Genomic DNA, 19,949 nt, shown 5'->3' on the forward strand with positions numbered 1-19,949 from the left:
ATATGGAGAAGCAGACAGCTTTTTCCTAGATGAAGGTTTCAGATGGGATGTATATTGTTTCCAGCAAGTCTTGTCTTCTCATGATGTGCTCAAAATATGACAAAGTAAGAAAGTTATTTGTTTTTCTTTTGGTCTGCATGTTCAGTCTACACAGAGAACATATCATACACAAAGATGAATTAAATTCAGATGGAGGAGAGATAAATATTGATATAAAAATCATAAATAAGGTATGTTATATCAAGGGTCCCCAACCCCTGGTCCGCAGCCCGGTGCTATTCCATGGCCTGGGCTGGACTGGGCCGCAAAGACAGATCTCCCACCCACCCCACACTCCCGCCCCCCCCCGCACAGCCCCTTTGAGCATGTGCACAAGTGGGCATGCAAGTGCCCCCACCCCTTCACAAGTGTGTGCAGGTGTCCCCCAAGCTTCCCTTCCAGCCTGCGCATGAGCGCACCTGCACTCCTTTGCAAGTGAAGGGGGGTGTCCCGCCTTCCCTGACCGGTCCATGGAGTTAAAAAGGTAGGGGACCGCTGATGTAGATGATACCATATTACTGGCAGAAAATACCAGTGACTTGAAACAACTCCAAGTGAAAGAAGAAGGTACAAAAGCAGGGCATTAAGAAAACAAAAATTATGACCGCAGAAGAACTACATAACTTTAGTGTTAACAGTGAAGAAATTGAAATTGTTAAAGAATTTGTATATTTTTGTTCAGTAGTAATTGAAATGGATACTGTAACAATAAATGAACCAGTTGAGACCCCAAAAGACAACAATGATGGAGACAAAAAATAACTTCTAGTGTAATGATGTTGCACTGAAGATCAAGATCATTGTAATTAAGATACATAGTAATCATTGTATTCTTGATTACTATGTATGTATGTGAAAATGGGACAATGAAGAAAGCCAAGGGGGGATCAATTTGTTTGAAATACAGTGCTGGAGGGGAGCTTTGCTATAGACCAGTGTTCTGTCTAATTTTCTGCCAGTGCTGGGTGGGGTTCTGGCCATGGCTAGAACCAAATGGGTGACAACACTTTCTGGGTGCATGGTACTGATGGCCAAACAGCTTAAAGGAAATGTTGCTATGGACCAACAGAAAGACAGATAACTAAAGCTGTCATACTTTGGGCACATAATGAGAAGACAAGACTTGCTGGACAAGAAAATAATGCTAGGAAAAGTTTGAAGGCAGCAGGGAAAGAGGAAGACCAAATATGAGATTGATTGACCTGATAAAGAAATTGCAGCCTTGAATTCGCAAGAATTTAGCAGTGCTGTTAATGACAGCCCTGCTAAAGGTACATGCTACAGCATGTAGCAGTCACATCATTAATAATACATTTGTTTGTTTATAGCAGTTCTAGCTGAAATTCAATATTTAATTGTCTAGAGCTAGAACTGATGGAGAAAACTGATTTGAAGGAGCAGACACATATTTGTTGTTGTAACTTTCCAAGTTTCCTCTTACATTCTAAATGTACTTGGAGAGTATGTAAAATAAAGATTAGTGGAAATAGTGCAGTGCTATGAATTCCAAAACATGTTTTATTTTCTCCAAGGATCTGTGATTTAGTAACCAGTGATTCTTACATTGTAAACATCCTGTATATACAAATACAGGATGTTTACAACGTGTATACCTAAACTCTATTTCCCACTAGAGTTGACACATTGAATCAGTTGTGGAATAAATCTGATTGATTCAATGTCTCTGCTCTAGTTGAGACTAGCAATTGAATTTAGGCCACAGAGCACCAGTGATATGGGTTTTTCCCCTTTGTACTTTGCTTTTCTATTGAAATAAACACTGAAACTCTTTTCAACATGAGAGCTCTGTGTGCATATTGAAATATTTATGATGAAGGAAAGTTGTGCGTTGATCAACTTTAATAGATTGTAATTTACTGCATGCACACCCACAAGTGCACATATGTGAAACAAGAGCCTTGTGGTACCTCATAGACTCACAAATGTATAATTATAGAAGCTTAAATGGACTTCACATCCTCAGTGCATCAAGTGTTATCCCCAGTTGCAAGGAATATGTACATGTGCTGGTGGAAGGGGAACTCGAAACAGAGGAGTCAGAGGTAATTGAAATGCAGAAAGTTCAATGACAATGTTCTTAGTAACCATTAAAAAAAGTATAGGATTGCAAACAGTTTCAGTTTCAGGTTAAATGACAAAATTCATTAAGAATTAAGGAGAGGCTGGTTGTGGGTGAGCACTTTCTGTATTACTGTATTTCCCTACCCCAAAATAAGCAATTGCAAACAGTTTCTCCATATCTCAACCATTTGCCATATCCAGTCTTTTTTTTAAAAAAACAACAACACCAGAAACAGATGAGATTTTAAGAAAGTTTACTGTTGTTGCTCTTTGCTATGGAGGTTTTTGTCCTAGCCAGTGTAACTTATTGGGACACAAATGTTCCTTGTTGCACTTTTAAAATTATTGGGAGGTTAAATCCTAAATATAGTAATACAAATCAATAGCTTTTGGTCTAGATGGGCAGGGAATGAATGAATGAATGAATGAATGAATGAACAAACAAACAAACAAACAAATGTATTTGAAAATTATGTTTATATCTTTCAAACATTAACATCAATGGTTCTTAATTTTTTTTTAAGTAAACATGTCTCCCAACATAATTGTTCATTGTTTAAGCTGAACCTGCTTGATAGAGTCAGTCAGTCAGTTTACTGCTTTCTGTCGCATTGTTCCATACAAATTGCCTAAAATTCAGAAAATCCTTTGTAATTATTAGCATGTTAAATTCCCTGAAAATGAAGTATTAAACACAAGTAATTTTTATTGTATATCCCCCCCCCCCGACAGCTGGAAAAATGCATAGATGATGCTACAAAAAAGCAAGATTTCCAAGGACTGGAACCATTTTTGGATAATGACATTTATGACAGTATTTCTCACAAGTGCAGCAAACAGTTTCTCAACAAAATAGACAAACTTATATGCCAGGTATTGGACAGTTGACTTATGTTTTAAGTACTGAAAAATTACATGTTCAGATAGTTTGGATTATGTGAATACCATGGACACGAAGCATTAGCTCATGGAAGTAAGGGATTTCTGTTATACATATATTTAAATTCTCTATAATTCCATAAGCAGCACAAAAATGGTTTGATTCTGTGCTGGTTTTTCATTGAGCTTCTAAATCTGCCTCCTTAGCTTTTAACTAACAGATATGCAGTGAATTGATGGGAAGAAAAGAGAGTGCATCCTTAGCTTTATAATGTGGCACCTCAAGCTGATTGTAGCCACAAATTTAATTTGTTTATTAATTTGCACATTTGTTCAGTCATTCAGCATCTTGAAGTACACATGTTCACCATCCCTGTAGCAAGGCATTGTTTTGTGCACCTCTGGTATCCCCCCAATCACCCCAAGAGGAACCCACCAAAAACTTAGTGAATATCCTGTTTTTGCTTTCTGTTGGCAGCTTTAAAAATAGAGGTGCATGTATGATGATAATACCACTGTGGTTTAGTAGCTAGCGTTGGACTGGACCTGTATCAGATCAAGGTTTTAATTTTCATGGAACCATGCAGTTCATTGGTAACCTTGAACTAGTCACTGTCTCTCAGCCTAGCCTACCTCATGGGATCTTGTGAGAATGAAGTCAGGAATAGAAGAACTACATATACCATCTTGAGCTCATTTGAGGAAAGGAATGATTTCAATGCAATGTGTAAAAAATCTGTATTGCATTCAGTTTGATGAGTCATGTTATGAAGGCCTGAGGTAGCATTTTGTGAAGCTAAATGTGTTAGTTTTCTGATAAAGGTATATTGTAGTTTCCTCTTGACTATCTTTTTGTATGTATATAAATATTTAATAAATACTGAAATATGGTTTACTAAAGAGTAAAATGTTCAGAATTAAGCTTTTTTTATACAGTTAAGAAGAACGATAGTTAATGGCCTTTGGGGGGGAAATCATGTAAAAAAGGAGTTAGAATAAATTGTGCAATTTTTCTTCTGTACTGTATTTAAAAACAGAAAATGTAAAATTTATATTTCTAGGGATTTTTTTTCCTTTTGAGTGACTTTTGTGTAAAGATTGAACTATATCTTGGTTTCTCAATTTCAGGGACTTGATAAAGGAGAACTCAAGAATGTGTCTACCTTGTTGAACGTTCTCCAAAAACATGGCAAGAATATCAACATACTAGGTGAAGTTGGGTTTCCAGCGATGATAGAATACAGTCTTGTTCAAAAGATAAGTATATGCAATGCTAAAGTGTTTTCTGAGACTAATTGGGGTTGAACTAATAGCAGCATCTATGTTTTTAAGTGTGGGGGTTCAGATGGTAAGTCATGACTCCTCCTTTCCTCCTTAGGTTTTACTTCTTCAGAAGCAGACACAGATTCAAGTTGTAATACATTAACATTTATTGCAGGAACATAAATGAAACTGTTGGTGTCCAACTGAACATTGTCTCTCTCATTTTCTACCAAGGGGGTTGAAAAGGGGTTCCATTCTTCTTTAATTAACAGATTCCCATAACTAACATTCTAAGGTGCCGGTTGATCTGCCGGCTGCCAGCCTTTCACTGTCGTCCCCATCGTTAACAGCAACAAGGGCACAGTAGTGTCTCCCATGTATTTTTCCCACCTCATTCTTTTATTGGGTTCCAAAAATTCCCAGGTTCCCAAGGCCCTCGCCTCTTCATCATCTCCTGCGCTTGCCATTATGCTCTCTCCCTCTGTTCCTGTTCTGCCATTGCCTTTTCTCAGTTTATGCCTTCACTCTCTTGCTTCAGTCTTCCCCCAATATGATGGTCTCTGGGGAATGGCAGGTCTCCATCTATGGTTAATTTCTTCCCTAGGCACCATCAATCTTTCCCACTTATGGGTCCCAGGGGTTTTCCAGCCAGATCCATTCCCACCTAGGTGGCAGTGTCTTTTCTCCCCTCTGGCTCTTGCTCTCTCCTGACTCTTATCACTTCTGTCTCAGTCTCTGCCACTACTCCTTTTTTCTTTTCCCTGACAACCTTCACCATTTCCTGCTCTTATTGGTCTTCCTCCTTCCTCTTTTCTTGCCTTTTCCAACTGCTCTCTCATCTCTCCCATCTCCCTCAGACCTTCAACAGCTCTTTCCTCCTTGGCCCCCATGAGGGAATCTGCACCAACTGTCTCTGACAGAACTGTCACTCCTGAATTTCTGTTCCTTTTTCTCTCCCCCAATTCAATGGACAGCACTCCAGCAAGAGGTTTCTCCATCTCACCTCCTTGCTCACAATAGGTGGTTTGACTTCTGGGTCATGGTTTAGATCTAGTATTCACCAGTATTACCTTCATTCATGGTATGTGTGTGAATCTGGGGTTTATATTCTTTTCGTATCATAGCCCTGAGAAGAAATTTGATACTTTTGCTTCTGTTTCCAACTAAGTATAGTTTCTTGATATGCCCAGTCCAGACAAGATATGGTTAATGTTAAGTGCTTTTTAAATTGAAACAAACAAATGCTCCTGGCTTGGTAAATTATTCTAATTGATTTCAATAAACTAGTTAATACTCCCTCTCTCACACACAAAGTTAATGGTTATAAAATGATGGGAAATTATTACTAGCTGTAAAGTGGAAGTGAAAGCTTCTGATTTCATTGCATCCACACTTGGTATGGGGGCAGGAGATGTGAGTACCTACACCCAGGTCAAATCATAAGCTGTGCTTTACTGTTAGCATGCAGGTTTATTTAATTGAAATGCAGCTTGTAAATGCTGTTAATAATCGCATTCTTTTTAAAAAAAGAATGTACTCATTTAATTTTCTTTGTTTACATGGTTACTTGGTTTGAAAAGGCCAAAGGATTCCTAGAAAATAACACAAATGAAAAAAATAACAAATTGACTATTCTTTTTGAAGACTTCTTTGATATCCTCATGGTAAATATAAACTTTTTTCATAGTTTGCAATTTAGCTAACTTGTACTTATTTTATAATTAAGATTATCTTTGAAACAAGTAGTTTTTTCATGTTTAAATATTTTTCTACATAAGTATATTTGAGATAAGTAAAATTCAACAGATTAAAAAATCCTATCTTTTTTATTGTATGTGCATTTCATTCTATGTGCAGATGAAAGATATAAAGTTCAAAAATCTCAGTCAATAGAATGCTTAAGTGCAATATGTATTATGTTACAGTATTCCAGAGGGAATCTGAGCAGAAACATTAATTTATACTTTTCTTTCTCTGCCATCCCTCTGCCACTCTTAGAGTAGTTACAGTACTTATATTTTCATTTAGTTCATTAAGTTTTCATAGTCCTACTCTCACAACATTGTGTTAGATTTTAATGGTTAATTTTTTAGATACTGTATTCAGTAGACAATATAAAAACAAAAAAGCAAAGTGTCTATTTGTATTCCACCAAATGGCATTTAAAGCATTTTGAGGATGGTTTACAAGTTACTGTATTTTTCTGTTTATAAGATGACCCAATGTATAAGACGACCTCCCCCCTTTTCTAACCTCACATTAGAAAATTTCCTAAACCCGGGCCTTAGCAAAAGAAAGGGAAAAGCAGGGATTAAAGGGCTCCCTTTGACTGCTGCTTTTCCTTTCCTTTTGCTAAGCCCTGTGCAGCAAAGGGCTGCATGATCACTGAACAACCAGCGGTGGAGGCAGCAGCAGCAGGAGGTAAAGACTGAGGCAAAGAAGCAGCCAGGCTCAGCTGCCTCTCACTACTGTCCATTGACTACTGCCGCCACCGCCCAATTGCAAGGAGACAATCGCTGGAGGGGGCAATCTGGCGGCAGTGGCAGCAGTCAATGGGCAGCAGTGAGAGGTGGCTGAGCCTGGCTGCTTCTTTGCCTCAGTCTCCGCCTCCTGCTGCTGCCTTCCATGTATAAAACCCTCAATTTTCCCTCTAATTATTTTAGAAAAAAGTGGACAAATATGGGAATTATGCAGGCTCTTATTGCTCCCCCACACACAATGAGCTGGATACATATTTTATCAGCCTCAGAAGGCTGGAAGGTTGAATGAATTTTAAGATGGCTATCTGGGATTGAACCCTGGCCCATGAGGACAGTATTGGCTGCAGTACAGTAGTTTAACCACTGCTCCAGGAGGCACTTTTTATACAACTCATTTATATCTGCTTACACATGCCTATTCAGTAAAAGGAAGAAAAGCAGATACTTTTTTGGACATTCACTTATTTGTATTGCATGGGGAAAATAAATCAGAAGGATATTCAGAAGATGGGAGAATTATGTAAGGTGTAAAATATTCCGCTGAGTCAAGTCGGATTAACTCTTTTGAAATAAATGACAGCTGTGTGGAGCACAGGCTTTTTCCCTGGAGGTCTCTGAAGTTCTGTAGGATTCTCAGGAAGAGGTTCAAGTGTCAGCTTCTCAGACCTGACATCTCCCTTTTTTCCTATCAGCATAATGTTGTGGAAACGAATTAATTTTATAATTAAATTATATAAGTATTGGCTGAAATCTTGTACAGTTATGCAAGCAGTATATTTTTTTAGATGTGAAATGCCATGTTAAGAAATCTCCATAGGTCTTATTTGTCGTACCAAATTACATGATTCAGCATGCAACAGATAATATCTACGGAGATTTCTTAACTTACAACAGTTTGCTTCCAAAAGCTATGCCATTTGTGCAAATGGGCAAATATTATTTTATTTTATAATTACATTTCTATCACACTCATCTAGTGACTAGGCACTACTCTGGAAAAGCAATAGAAAACAAATACCCAACTGCATGAATTAATTACAATGGTGGTATTGGTACTGGATATATTTTTACCTGGATTAAATAATGCATATGGATTATACCTATGATTTTCTGTCTAAACAAGGTATGGCAGAAACAATTATTGTAAATCCTCCCTGTATACCACAAGTTTCTTGTGCTGTGTGATAGTTGCTCCTGAGAGTTGGGGAGCCCTGGGGAAACGTAAATGTTATGGTGCAGGGGGCTGCAAAGGCTTGGTGAGAACTGACAGCTCAGCCTACCATGAATAGAATTGGTTGCTAGTAGCACAAAACGACCCTGGGATACAACCCACAATCATATGAAAGTTATTAGTCATATTTTATATATAGCATGAGTTTAATGCATTTTTATTTAAATTATAGGTAGTACATGATACTAGCAGCAAAGGTATGTCTGAAAAGATTTTATGTTATTTTCAGTTCCACAGTCCTGTCTGGGCTGAGATTAATCCCTGCTGAAGTATATTCTGTACAGTACAGTAAAAAAAATGGCTTGAGTTATGAACTTTGAAGTAATCTATACACTTTGATAGGTCTTACATTTTTGGCTGCCCCTTCTGCACAGAATGACTTAAATGAATCACCTGGGCAGGGGGAGGGACTGCTCTCCTATACAGAGCTGAGCAGTTTAAATCTCTTGAATTTAATGTTTAAACATTTGTGCTATCCATAAACTTGCGATTAAGAGACTCTTGCAGAGTGTGGGTGGCAGACAAGTCGAAAGGATAAATAAATAAATCAAGCAAGCAAGCAAGCTAGTTAGCTAGCTCTAGGAATCCAGCCTCTTGATTTTCATCCATTTTCTGTTGCATCTGTTTCATATGCGGTAGGTTTAGAAACCTTGTATGCTAATTCTGATTAGCTTGTCTCCACATAGACAGTAGTTACAAAACATGGACATTCTGAATTAAAGTATTTCCTGTTCACTGTTTATGTACCTAGGTAATTGTAGATGACTTCAAGTAAATTTAGTTTTATGACTGCTGTTATTAAAGTTACTAGTATGTTGTAATTTTTTAATCTAGGTAAAATACAAATACTAGAAAATTTTATACTGCGAACATGTGATCTTGCTACTGATAAGAACATTAACATTTATATTCAGCAGGAGGTAAGAAATTTTGTTCTAATACTGTAGAGTTTAAAGGCAATCTAAATGCACCTGGAGTATTTTAAAAAGATGCAACTAATGCACAAGAAACAAAGTAATAAGAGACCTTTTTAACCTTGTGCATTGCAAATGCTGCTGACTGTAATGTGCTTAATATTAATTTATTTCTTTTTATTACTTTTAGGCAGTAAGAAAATTGAACACAATGCTTAATGCTATGCCTCGAGATATTAGGAAGAAAATTATTTCTACAAAGGAAATGCTGCATGTCATGTGATTATTTTATCTTTAATATGGTCACATAAACCTTACAACCTGATTGGCTATAAACCAATAAAGTATTCAATAAACCTTGATTGACAGACTGCACTTTTGAAAAGAATTAGGCATTTGGGAGGAAAATACAAAATCAGTTTGCAAAATCATGTAAAAACATTTTGTTGAGGTTAATTTAAAACAACTTAGCCAAACAAGTTTTTTTTCCATAAGAAAGCTGCTTTTAGAATAACTAAAACACCTTTGTTGGTTAGAAATGACTTAAATTGAAATTCTATGGTCCTGGGAACCATAATGTAACTAATACATTAGATGTCAGTCAGACCTAAGAAGGAGGTAGTAAATTGCCATTTTGCACACCATAAGGAATCAAAATTTTAAAAAACCCTTAAACAGTACAGATATTTGAAATACAATTTTCTGTTAAATATGGTTATGACCAGCAAATGTATGTCATGTATAGAAGGTGCATAAGATGTCGAACAAAAATAAATTAGCTTTACTTGATCATTTTCGTTTTGTAGGAATGATATGGGAAAGAGAATTTTGGAAGCTGGGGGTAAGCATAGATTATATTTTTAAAGTCTTTATTCTAATAATAGCCAGAACAGTTACATTCATGTCCCATTCTAAACATGTTACAGTATATTGGTAGAAAATGTCTAAGTTGTTCTCAAGGGACAAGGAGCAAAAAATGTTCATCCAAAAAGCATCTGTGTATAGACAAAACAACATCTGAGTTTTTCAAAAGCAGAAAAGAAATTTGTTGATTACAGTTGATAATTGTACACTGCAAGGTATTATCAGAAAAAACTCACGTTTTCGACGATAGGTAGAACAGGTAGTGTGGAGAACCAAGACAGGAAAATAAAAATAAAATTGGATAGTCCACTTAGTGTTTATTATTTTTCCCTTACCTTGTAAATATATACAGAATTTTATTTTTGGTTGTTTTCTCTGCTTTGTGATGTAAAAACATTGAATCATTGATGGGCAGAGCAATCCTGCTGTCATTGGTGGTGACAACCGTGTATGGAGAAACCACCTCATCCAAAGCCCTGCCAGGCTTATGCCACCAGGACAGAAGGGAAGGAAAGAGGGTATTAAACTCTTTCTTCATCCCAGCAATTAGAAGAAGAAGAAAAATTCTGTCCCCTAAGTTTAAAAGTGGGGATAAATCTGCACCAAGACCAGAGATTATGTGGATCTGCTGCTTGGTTGGGAACATGCGTGGGGACTGGGAACCAGTTCCTGTGGACCTGCCCGCAGAAGGCTATTTTACACTATTTGATATCAGAGTTCCAGTGCTGGAGATGACAATCTCCACAGCAGTTTTGAAGAGAAGGTTGCATCTTTCTTGCCATGTGTGGACCACTCACCCTTTCTGCCCACTGAAGGGGGATAGCCAGCATATCCTATGACCACTGGAAGAACATGCCACCTGCTCCAAGGCTTTAGCAAGTATTCAATTGTAAATGTGATCATGTACTCTGATATAATGAAAGGCAACAAAATGGAAACAGTTCATATCCTATGCAAGATTTAGCCAATTTAAAAAAATATGTGAAGAGTTTGCCAACTGCACTCTTGTGTGGGAAGTGATAGCTTTCCATGGTATTGGGAACACTGAAGAATCAGGGTTTGTCTCCACTTTGATGCAGGGGTGTCCAGCATGCATATTTGTTTTAACTATGTTGCATAGTATCTGAATTGAGCTTTAATTTATGTTCCAAAATGGAAGAGGGGACTGCAATAAATGTGTTGAAGTATGGAAAGCTGTTCAGAATGACAGCCATGACTTTATTTGGATACTTTGTTCCATTCTTCCTCCACCTCCTCCAGCTTGCTTAATCCTTGTTGACCTGACTGATCTCAGAGTGCAAGTTGCTCCCTTAGGACTTTTCTAGAAACCTGCCACCCTCCAACAATCTGATTCGTTTCTCTTGTTGTATATTTAGTGTATTATTTATTCTTGTGTCTATCATCTGTAAAGAGGATTAATGATAATATTTCTGTCTTGTGTATTACAGACTACGACCTCCAAGTTGCCATTACTGAAGCTTTATGTAGAATGACATCGGAAAAACAAAGGGGAGAACTGGCAAGCCAATGGTTTTCAATGGAGTTTATTTCTAATGCATTTAAAGGAATTAAGGATTCTGAGTTTGAAACAGTAAGACACATTCAAATAGTATTCCTTTTAAAGCAGAAAAATCATTACAATATTTATACTGCCTTTCTCATCAATAGGACTGCAGAAAGTTTCTTAATCAAGTGAATGGCATGCTTGGAGACAAAAGAAGGTAGGGAAGCATTAATATTAGTAGAATGCAGTTCTTAAAGTTTGAGAATAATAACACATAAGCTGTTTTATTTTTCATAAGACAATTAATATGATAGAACAAAGCAGAAAACAGTATTTAGAGTAACATCTTCCAGAGGCATAGCTATGTGAGCCTGTGGCAGCAAAAAAGTCTGTGAAATGCAGACACATTTATTACAACAAAATATTTCATGGTACAGCTTACTTCATCAGATGCATAAAATGTTATCCAGAACAGGGCTAGGACCTCTAGACATGGAGGTCAGAAGAAAATTAAATGCAGTACAGTTACATTATTAACATTAACAATTTAGAAAACCTGTCATGAAAAAACATTACGGAACTAGGAGAAAATGAGTGGAGATGAAAGGGAGAAATGAAAATATTTTCATTAAGAAAATGCTGTTTTGCAGAGTTTTTACCTATCCTTGTTTATCAGCCATCCTGGATAACTATGAAGTAAGTTTTTTTCTTTTAATTCATCTCTATTACATGTTTTTGGACTATTTATATGTTTATTTAAATTTATATGGGACTAATTAATGCATTTGACAGGCTAGCAAGAAAACTGTTTGGAGGAGAAAAGAGAAGAATGGAATGTCTTGAAAAATTCCAAATTGATTGTTTTTATCCTGGTATCAGGATAGTACATGGAGACAGTTTAGACACAAAATGTCTACCATATATTTATGTCCATATATTTATAATTTTCCTTCTTTCTTTCCTTTCCTTCCTTTTGGGGGGAATGAAATTCTTTTAGTTACAGATACCAGCAGATGATAATCTTGAAGAATTCTGGATTGATTTTAATACTGGTAGCAGAAGTATATCCTTCTATGTTGCTGCAGATGATGAAGTAGGTTGATACTTAATGTTATTAATATGTTTAATGGTAATGTTCTAGTATACAAATAGAATGAATTATAATGAAAAAATGTTATTAAATGACTTCATAGCTTGTTAGAGACAAGCTAGTGCTTTAAAGACCTAAGTACATGAGGCAGGGCCTTCTTGGATGCATTCCTTAGTATGGTGAAGGGGTTTGAAAAAGTCGTGAAAGGTGAGAGTGATAATATCAGGAGGACAGACTCCATTCCAAGTCAAGACTCCTAGAAAGATCGCCAAGTGCGGAATGGTCAAAGCTACATGCATATAAAGCTAAGATGCAGTCGTCTCTCCTAAAAGTTAATGGTCTAGCTAGAGCACTGGTTCTTAACCTTTGTTACTCAGATGTTTTTGGACTGCAACTCCCAGAAGCCTTCACCATCAGCTCTGCTGGCTGAGGTTTCTGGGAGTTGCAGTTCAAAAACACCTGAGTAACAAAGGTTAAGAACCACTGGTCTAGAGCAGTATTTCCCAACCTTGGATCCCCAGGTGTTTTTGAACTACAGCTCACAGAAATCCTGGCCAGCACAGCTAGTGGTGAAGGCCTTGAGGAGTTTTAATCCAAGAACAATTGGTCCTCCTCGACATCTCAGAGGCCTTCGATACCGTCAACCACGGTATCCTCCTGGGGAGGCTCTCTGAGTTGGGTATCGGTGGCTTGGCTCTAGCCTGGCTCCATTCCTTCTTGGAGGACCGCCCCCAGAGAGTTCAGCTTGGGGAGAGTATTTCGGCCCCATGGAGTCTCAATTGTGGGGTTCCACAGGGATCGATCATCTCCCCAATGCTGTTTAACATTTATATGAGGCCGCTGGGTGGGGTCATCAGGGGATGTGGAGCGTCGTGCCATCAATATGCTGATGACACCCCGCTCTATATTTCCTTTTCACCAACTGCAGGTGATGCCGTCCTGTCCCTCCAGCACTGCCTGGGGGCCGTACAGCAGTGGATGCAGGAGAACGGGCTGAGGCTGAACCCAGACAAGACGGAAGTTCTGAGGGTGGGTGGCCCTGTGGATCGTGGCTTGGGAAACTCCCTCATGTTTGGGGGGGTGGCTCTGGCCGCGAAGAGTGGGGTCCACAGCCTGGGGGTACACCTGGACCCGATGCTCACCATAGAAACGCAGGTGGCATAGGTAGTCCGTACCGCCTTTTTCCACCTTTGGCGGATTGCCCAGCTGCGACTTTACCTAGACACGGGGGCGCTCACTACCTTAGTACTTGCGCTCGTAATTTCTAGATTAGACTACTGTAACGCACTCTACGTGGGGCTTCCTGTGAAGCTGATGCGGAAACTTCAAGTGGTGCAGAATGCGGCGGCCAGACTCCTTACTGGAGTGAGAAAATACCAACATCTCTCTCCTACTCTGGCCATGCTGCACTGGCTGCCCATCCGTTTCCGCATTGACTTCAAAGTGTTAACGCTTACATATAAAGCCCTAAACGGTTTAGGATCTCGATACTTGGCGGAATGCTTACTCCCAACTAGTTCTACCCGTGTCACCTGCGTGAGCCAGGAGGTGAGGCTGAGGAGCCTGACGCTGAGGGAGGCCCGGAAAGAAAGAACTAGAAACTGGGCTTTCTCAGCGGTGGCTCATCGTCTCTGGAATAACCTACCTCCAGAGATTCGTGCTGCACCCTCGCTGGGTACTTTTAAGAACCAACTAAAAACATGGATGTATAGGCAGGCCTTCCCTTCCAGTTAATTCCTGTTCTCTTTCCTTTTTTTTCTCTTTATTTGATTTATTTTTATTTTTCCCATCTTATAGAATCATTTAAGTAATTGTTATAAATTTTTTAAGAACTTGTTATCCTTATGTTGTAAGCCGCCTAGAGTGGTCGAAATGACTAGATAGGCGGGGTATAAATACAATAAATAAATATAAATAAATAAATAAAACATCTGGATATCCAAGATTGGGAACCACTGGTCCTAGATTAACAATTGGGTTATTAACTAATGGCAGAAAAGAAGTGATAATTCCTGTTACAAGGGAGATGGAGGACGTCTTGAAGGTTAACTACTGGGTGGTATCTGTAGTGATAGGTGTCACTGGTTGAAGAACTTTAAAGGACAGCAGCAGAAACTCTGAAACTAACTTCTGTTAGTATTATGCACAAGAAGGCAGTGATGAACCACTCCTGAATATATTGTGAATAATGTGTGCATATGCACATTAAACAATGTAATGAATCTGTCCACAGTATTAAAGTAAGCATAAATGGCAAACTAATGTTAACATTTTCACAACAGAAATACAGGGATTTTATGTTATGAGACCAGAATATAGCCTTCCAGGAGATGTATTTTCTAATTAACAGCTTAGGCCTTTTAAGAGGAAAATGGATTAACAAAAGCTTGGTTAGAATTCCCATCTTTTTAAAACAATTTTGTTTTAGGGTAACCAGTGGGAAACTATTTGCATTCCTGAGGAAGAAGTGGATACATACATTATTGAAGGTACTGGCATTAAAGTTATAGATTAGTGGTGGGTTATTGTTTTTTCTGTTTGTCTTTTTTGTTTTTTGGGTGTGTGTGTGTAAAACTAGCAGTTATTTGCAAGCACTCATACATGGTAGCAACCCCTCACAGAGCAGCCTTACTTACAATAGAGTGCCTGGGTTAAAACATGCAGTTCCTATTAGCTATTTGGTTTAAACTTTCTCTCCCTAGAACTATTACATGTGAACTTTCAGTATATCCAACAACAGAAACATGTGAATCATTTCTTATTTCAAATTGCTATTTTTAAGGGAGAAGTGCAATATTCCTAATTAGCATTTATAAAAAGCTTTTTAAAAAAAGGCTTAAACAGTATTTACATTTAAGGCCTTGCTTGCCCTTTTTCAGTTTTTACAAAACATGTATTACATTATTCATATTTACGTTACTAATGGATGTGTTTCCTTTTTTTTAGAAAAAGACCAAAAAAAGGTGCTAATAATACATGTAAACAATCCAATCTCTGTGGATACAAAAGAAGGGGATAAAATAACATTGCTTTTTGATTCTGCATTGGAAATTGCGGATGCAGTAAGCAAAGTTTATGGAGCAACTAAATGCAAAGTAAGATAAAAGTTTCTTTTCTATATTCTTCTGTTTCAATTTTTAAAAGAAATTTAATTCTTTATAGCTGTTTTCAGATGTGTTATTTCTAATTTTCTTTTAGTATGACCTATAATTGCCAAAACAAAAGTTGCATATAAGAAGTTAGAAGCAAGTGTTCCAAATATAAATTCAGTAGTTTCCAACTGTTATTGTGGAATTGCTGCAAAATAAAAAATGGTGGCTTTTACCCAGTTGCACAAAGCAAGAAAGGCACATGGACAAAAATGTGCATCTTGATGTGAAACTGTCTATAATAATACTAGGCTTTAACTATAGCGTCAAATACAGATTCAGAAAACTCAGCCCTTGAAAAAATTATATCTTCACTTTTTCTGATAAAGAGGCTTGACTTTGCTATATTATTTTTCAATGAGGTAGAAATATCAGAAAAAATAATTGGGATGGATTTGTCCTTCGTAGGCTTTATGTTTTGTGAACAAGTTGATTGATTTCCCAAGAGATTTTGCAAACAAAATACATTTTAATCATAAAATAAGGTCTTTAAAACTGAATACAAAATTCTCCCTCTTCTCTGCATTGTGCTTGACATATTTCTTACTGATACCTTTTTAGGGATTTACAAGGAAGAATGCGATGTCAGTTGCTAAAACTACAGTCCATGTAATTTTTGATGAAAGTGGATCACAGGTATGTATGTTAGTTAAGGCAGAGTAGAATAGTATAATGGCAAGTTTCAGTATAAGATTGGACTGATAAATGTTTTATAATTTGTTTGTTCGTCTAAGTCTATTTGTTTTATTTATTAGTTTAAAATATTTGCGGTATATGCTGCCTTTTTCGTAAGAGGATATTGTATTTTGGCTTACAATATTAAAGGTGGCTTACAGTATTAAAAGAAACAATACTAAAAGAATAATAAATTATTACAATATTTATAAGATTTAAATACAACAATCCCTTAAAAAATCCTAGTCATTAAAAGAGTGTGTGCCTGAAGAGAAAAGTATTTGCCTTACTTCTGAATGGCAGCAAAGACAGGGCTGTGGAAGGAAGTTCCAAAGTCTGGGAGCAGTGACAGAGGGTCCTGTCCTGTGTCCTTACCAAATACACCTGTGAGGGCAGTGGGGCCAATAGATGATCTTAAAATCCAGGCAGGCTCATAAAGGGAGATACAGTCCTGTAACCAGCCCCAGTTAACAATCTGGCTACGGTGTTTTGGAACCACTAAAGTTTCCAAACACGTTCCAACATGTTACCCCGCATAGAGCATGCTACTGTAGTCCAACTGGGAGTTTCTTTGTGGTCTCTGTGATTCACAATAATGGGCTTCTTCTATGCTTGCACAGACCTCCTCAGAATCTTCCAGAGCCTGAAAAAAGCCACCGTCTCACATAGCAGGCATGCCACTACCCAACAGCTTTACCTCAGACTTATAACTGTCTTTCAGAGCTGAATTTGCTTTGAAATTACTATAAATCACCATTTTCTTCATTTTCAGCCTTTCTTCATTAGTGCCTTTTATTCTTCCATGAAAAAGTAAAAAATTATTATTTATTCAGAATGTGTTTTGCCCAGGGCTTTACAATAGAGCTTGCTATCCTTCCATCAATTGGGCACTTCAGGGCTACACCACCATCTCAAATGTTAGAGGAGGATATAACATTATTGCAAAATATATGCAATTCAAGGTGTTTCTCAACAGTACAAAAACAAAGGCTTCTACTCCCAGCCAAGTGGCTTATTTAAATCAGATAAATAAATAAAATAAATTTACAGTGCCAAAGAAAGACAGGGACTTGATATCAATTCTGAACTTGAGAGATGTCAACTCCTTCATAGACACACACAAAAATCAGAATGGTGATGTTTTCTGTGATAATGCCTTTACTAAAGAAGGGAGATTAGCTTGCTATGATAGACCTTAAGGACATTTATTTTCATATTTCCATCTGACTAGACCATTGTCACTTCCTACATTTTGCATTGGGAACCAGGATCTTTGAGTTCAAGAATGTCACTTTTGGTCTGTGTATAGCACCCAGGATTTTTACCAAATTCATGACTCCTGTGGCAGCTTATCTCAGCATTTGTGGGAATCGGCATCTTCCCATATATAGATGACTGGTTGGTTGTGGCAGACTCTCAGTTTTCCACCTTCATTGCTCTAGTCTCCATCCCATTTGTTTCATCACCACCAACTCCCTGGTGAACCAGGAGGCCAGTTCGACTCTACTTTGTGGGATGGAAAAACTTAGGAGTCATTGTGTCAACAGCCCTGGCCATTTCCCCATTCCACAGGTCAACCAGAGCTTTGACAGAATTGCCTGGCAAAGTCACAGGAAACACCCCAAGAGCCATCAAGGTACTTGGATCCATCAATCTCATGGGGCAGACCATCTTAATTACTTCCCCAATCCCACAGAGGCTCTGAGTTCCAGTGAGCCTAAAGCCCACCAGCTAATGAACTGTCTATGACAATGGAACCGCAGAGAGTTCCTCCATGCTCACATCACTAACAACTACCCCAGTACAAAAAAGCAAGTATACAGTGTGTCCTGAAGCATAGGTGAAGCCAGATACCATTTGGGACAAATCTGTAGTCATAACAGAGGACATGAAGTCCTGAGCCACTGCTGACAAAGCTGCCGTAGCATCAATGGAAGCGAGGGGGCCGCGCGAATGTCCGGGGGAAGGTTGTTCCTGAGGCGAGGAGCCACCGCCGAGAAGGCCCGATTTCTTGTCTTCTCCTTCCGGGCCTCCCTCGGCGTTAGGCTCCTCAACCTCACCTCCTGGCTCGCGCGAGTGACACGGGTAGAACTTGGTGGTAGAAGGCGTTCCGCCAAATATCGAGGCCCTAAACCGTTTAGGGCTTAGCATGGATGTTAAAGCTTGTTGTGCTTCCTGGTTTTACTTTTTTTGAATAGAGACTGTGGCTTTTATTTGAAATATTTTAAGTGATATCTTTATATAGAAGGGGGATTTTGCTTCTTTCAAAACTATTGAATAGGTTCTTGTACCTGAGAGTCAGATGTCACCTTTGAATGAAGGAAGCAAACTGGATGAAAAAGGTTATGCCCTGCATCGGCATTCTAAGACACAAATGGCTCTGAATCAAAAAGCTGACAAGGTGGACTTTCAAACAGTTCAATCAATAGTAAGTTTTCTATTGTCAAAAAAATAAAATAAGGGGATGTATTCCATTTTGTATGAGCAGAGGCACACATGCTAAAGCAGCGGTCCCCAACCTTTTCGGGACTGCAGACTGGCTGAGCCTCTGAGGAAGGCACCCCCCCCCCAGCGGGCACTTGGGTGCATGCGTGAAGGGGTGGGGGAGCACTCACACTGCACTGGCATGCTTGCATGTGCTCAAAGCAGCTGTGGGGAGGGAGTATGCATGCGGGTGGGGGGAGGTCTGTCTCTGTGGCCTGGTCCGGCTCTGGCCACGGACTGGCACCAGGTTGCGGACTGGGGGTTGACAACCTCTGTGCTAAAGTATGCTTTCTTGTTTTCTTTAAAGATTTCCCCAGGTAAAAGGAAAATGTCAGAGGCATCAATGATTGTGCCATCCTCTGCCAGTTTATCTATGCAGAGTACATTACCATTGGCTAATACCTGTAAGTAGGATGAGATATTTTCATGTTCTATTAGTTATTCAGTTTTATCAGAATGTGATAATTTGTCATAGAAAATGCTCTATATTATCACAAATGGGCAACACCTATCATTAAGTGTGCAATCTGGTTGTGCACCTGGACCCAACAATCTCAATGGAGAATCAGATCTCATCCATGACCAGGTCTGCTTTTTTTAAAATCTAAAGCAGATTGCACATCTTTGCCCATATCTCGACAGGAAGTTCCTAACAATACTGGTTCATGTGCTTGTAATCTTGAGGATAAACTATTGCAACACTCTCTACATGGGACAGCCCTTGAAGGTGGTTCAGAAGCTGCTGCAAGTGTAAAATACAGCACCTAGGCTGGTGTGTGGAACATCATGATGTGATCATATATCACCTGTCCTGGTGCATTTGCACTGACTGCCTGTATGCTTCTGGACCAAGTTCAGATGTCATGTTGATATTTAAAGCCCTTAATGATTTAAGACCTTTCTACTTGTTTGAGCACCTCTCTATCAAAATATCTACCTGTCCCACCTATACCTCATCTAGTGGGATGTTATGGGTGGCCGCCCCAAGATAGGCCCAGAAATCAACTACTCAAAACCAGGCGTTCTCTGTGGTGGCTATATAATTATGGAACTCTCTTCCATTAGATATGCAGCTGACCCCTTCTCTTCCTGGCTAAGTCTGCATACTTGGAAACAAAAATATATATTATTTGATATCAGGAAGATCGATTTTATATTCTGATTATGCTGGACATAACAGAAGACCGCATACTTCTACTACACAAGTGGGCCAGCTGCTGTTTTATATACCTATTCAGAATAGGAGGTGGGGAAAGATAACTCACAAAATCCCTGAACTAGAAGAATGGTAGCTG

The 19,949-nt window shown here is 38.5% G+C and overlaps 1 protein-coding gene across 1 annotated transcript in view; it reads left to right on the forward strand.

Annotated features, from left to right (window-relative positions):
- SYCP2 (synaptonemal complex protein 2) overlaps window positions 1-19,949 on the forward strand; it is a 55,990-nt gene that overhangs the window by 3,692 nt on the left and 32,349 nt on the right. The window contains exons 2-16 of the mRNA XM_078392126.1: window positions 2,854-2,994; window positions 4,129-5,927; window positions 8,147-8,171; window positions 8,809-8,894; window positions 9,079-9,167; window positions 9,695-9,729; window positions 11,201-11,343; window positions 11,421-11,473; window positions 11,907-11,952; window positions 12,254-12,349; window positions 14,775-14,835; window positions 15,293-15,441; window positions 16,057-16,131; window positions 18,452-18,598; window positions 18,962-19,058. Of these exons, the coding sequence (XP_078248252.1) occupies window positions 5,760-5,927; window positions 8,147-8,171; window positions 8,809-8,894; window positions 9,079-9,167; window positions 9,695-9,729; window positions 11,201-11,343; window positions 11,421-11,473; window positions 11,907-11,952; window positions 12,254-12,349; window positions 14,775-14,835; window positions 15,293-15,441; window positions 16,057-16,131; window positions 18,452-18,598; window positions 18,962-19,058 (1,270 nt within the window). The 5' untranslated portion in view covers window positions 2,854-2,994; window positions 4,129-5,759. The remainder of the gene's footprint in view (window positions 1-2,853; window positions 2,995-4,128; window positions 5,928-8,146; window positions 8,172-8,808; window positions 8,895-9,078; window positions 9,168-9,694; window positions 9,730-11,200; window positions 11,344-11,420; window positions 11,474-11,906; window positions 11,953-12,253; window positions 12,350-14,774; window positions 14,836-15,292; window positions 15,442-16,056; window positions 16,132-18,451; window positions 18,599-18,961; window positions 19,059-19,949) is intronic.

Source organism: Pogona vitticeps, chromosome 4, assembly GCF_051106095.1.
Source record: "Pogona vitticeps strain Pit_001003342236 chromosome 4, PviZW2.1, whole genome shotgun sequence".
Taxonomy (NCBI): Eukaryota; Metazoa; Chordata; class Lepidosauria; order Squamata; family Agamidae; genus Pogona; species Pogona vitticeps.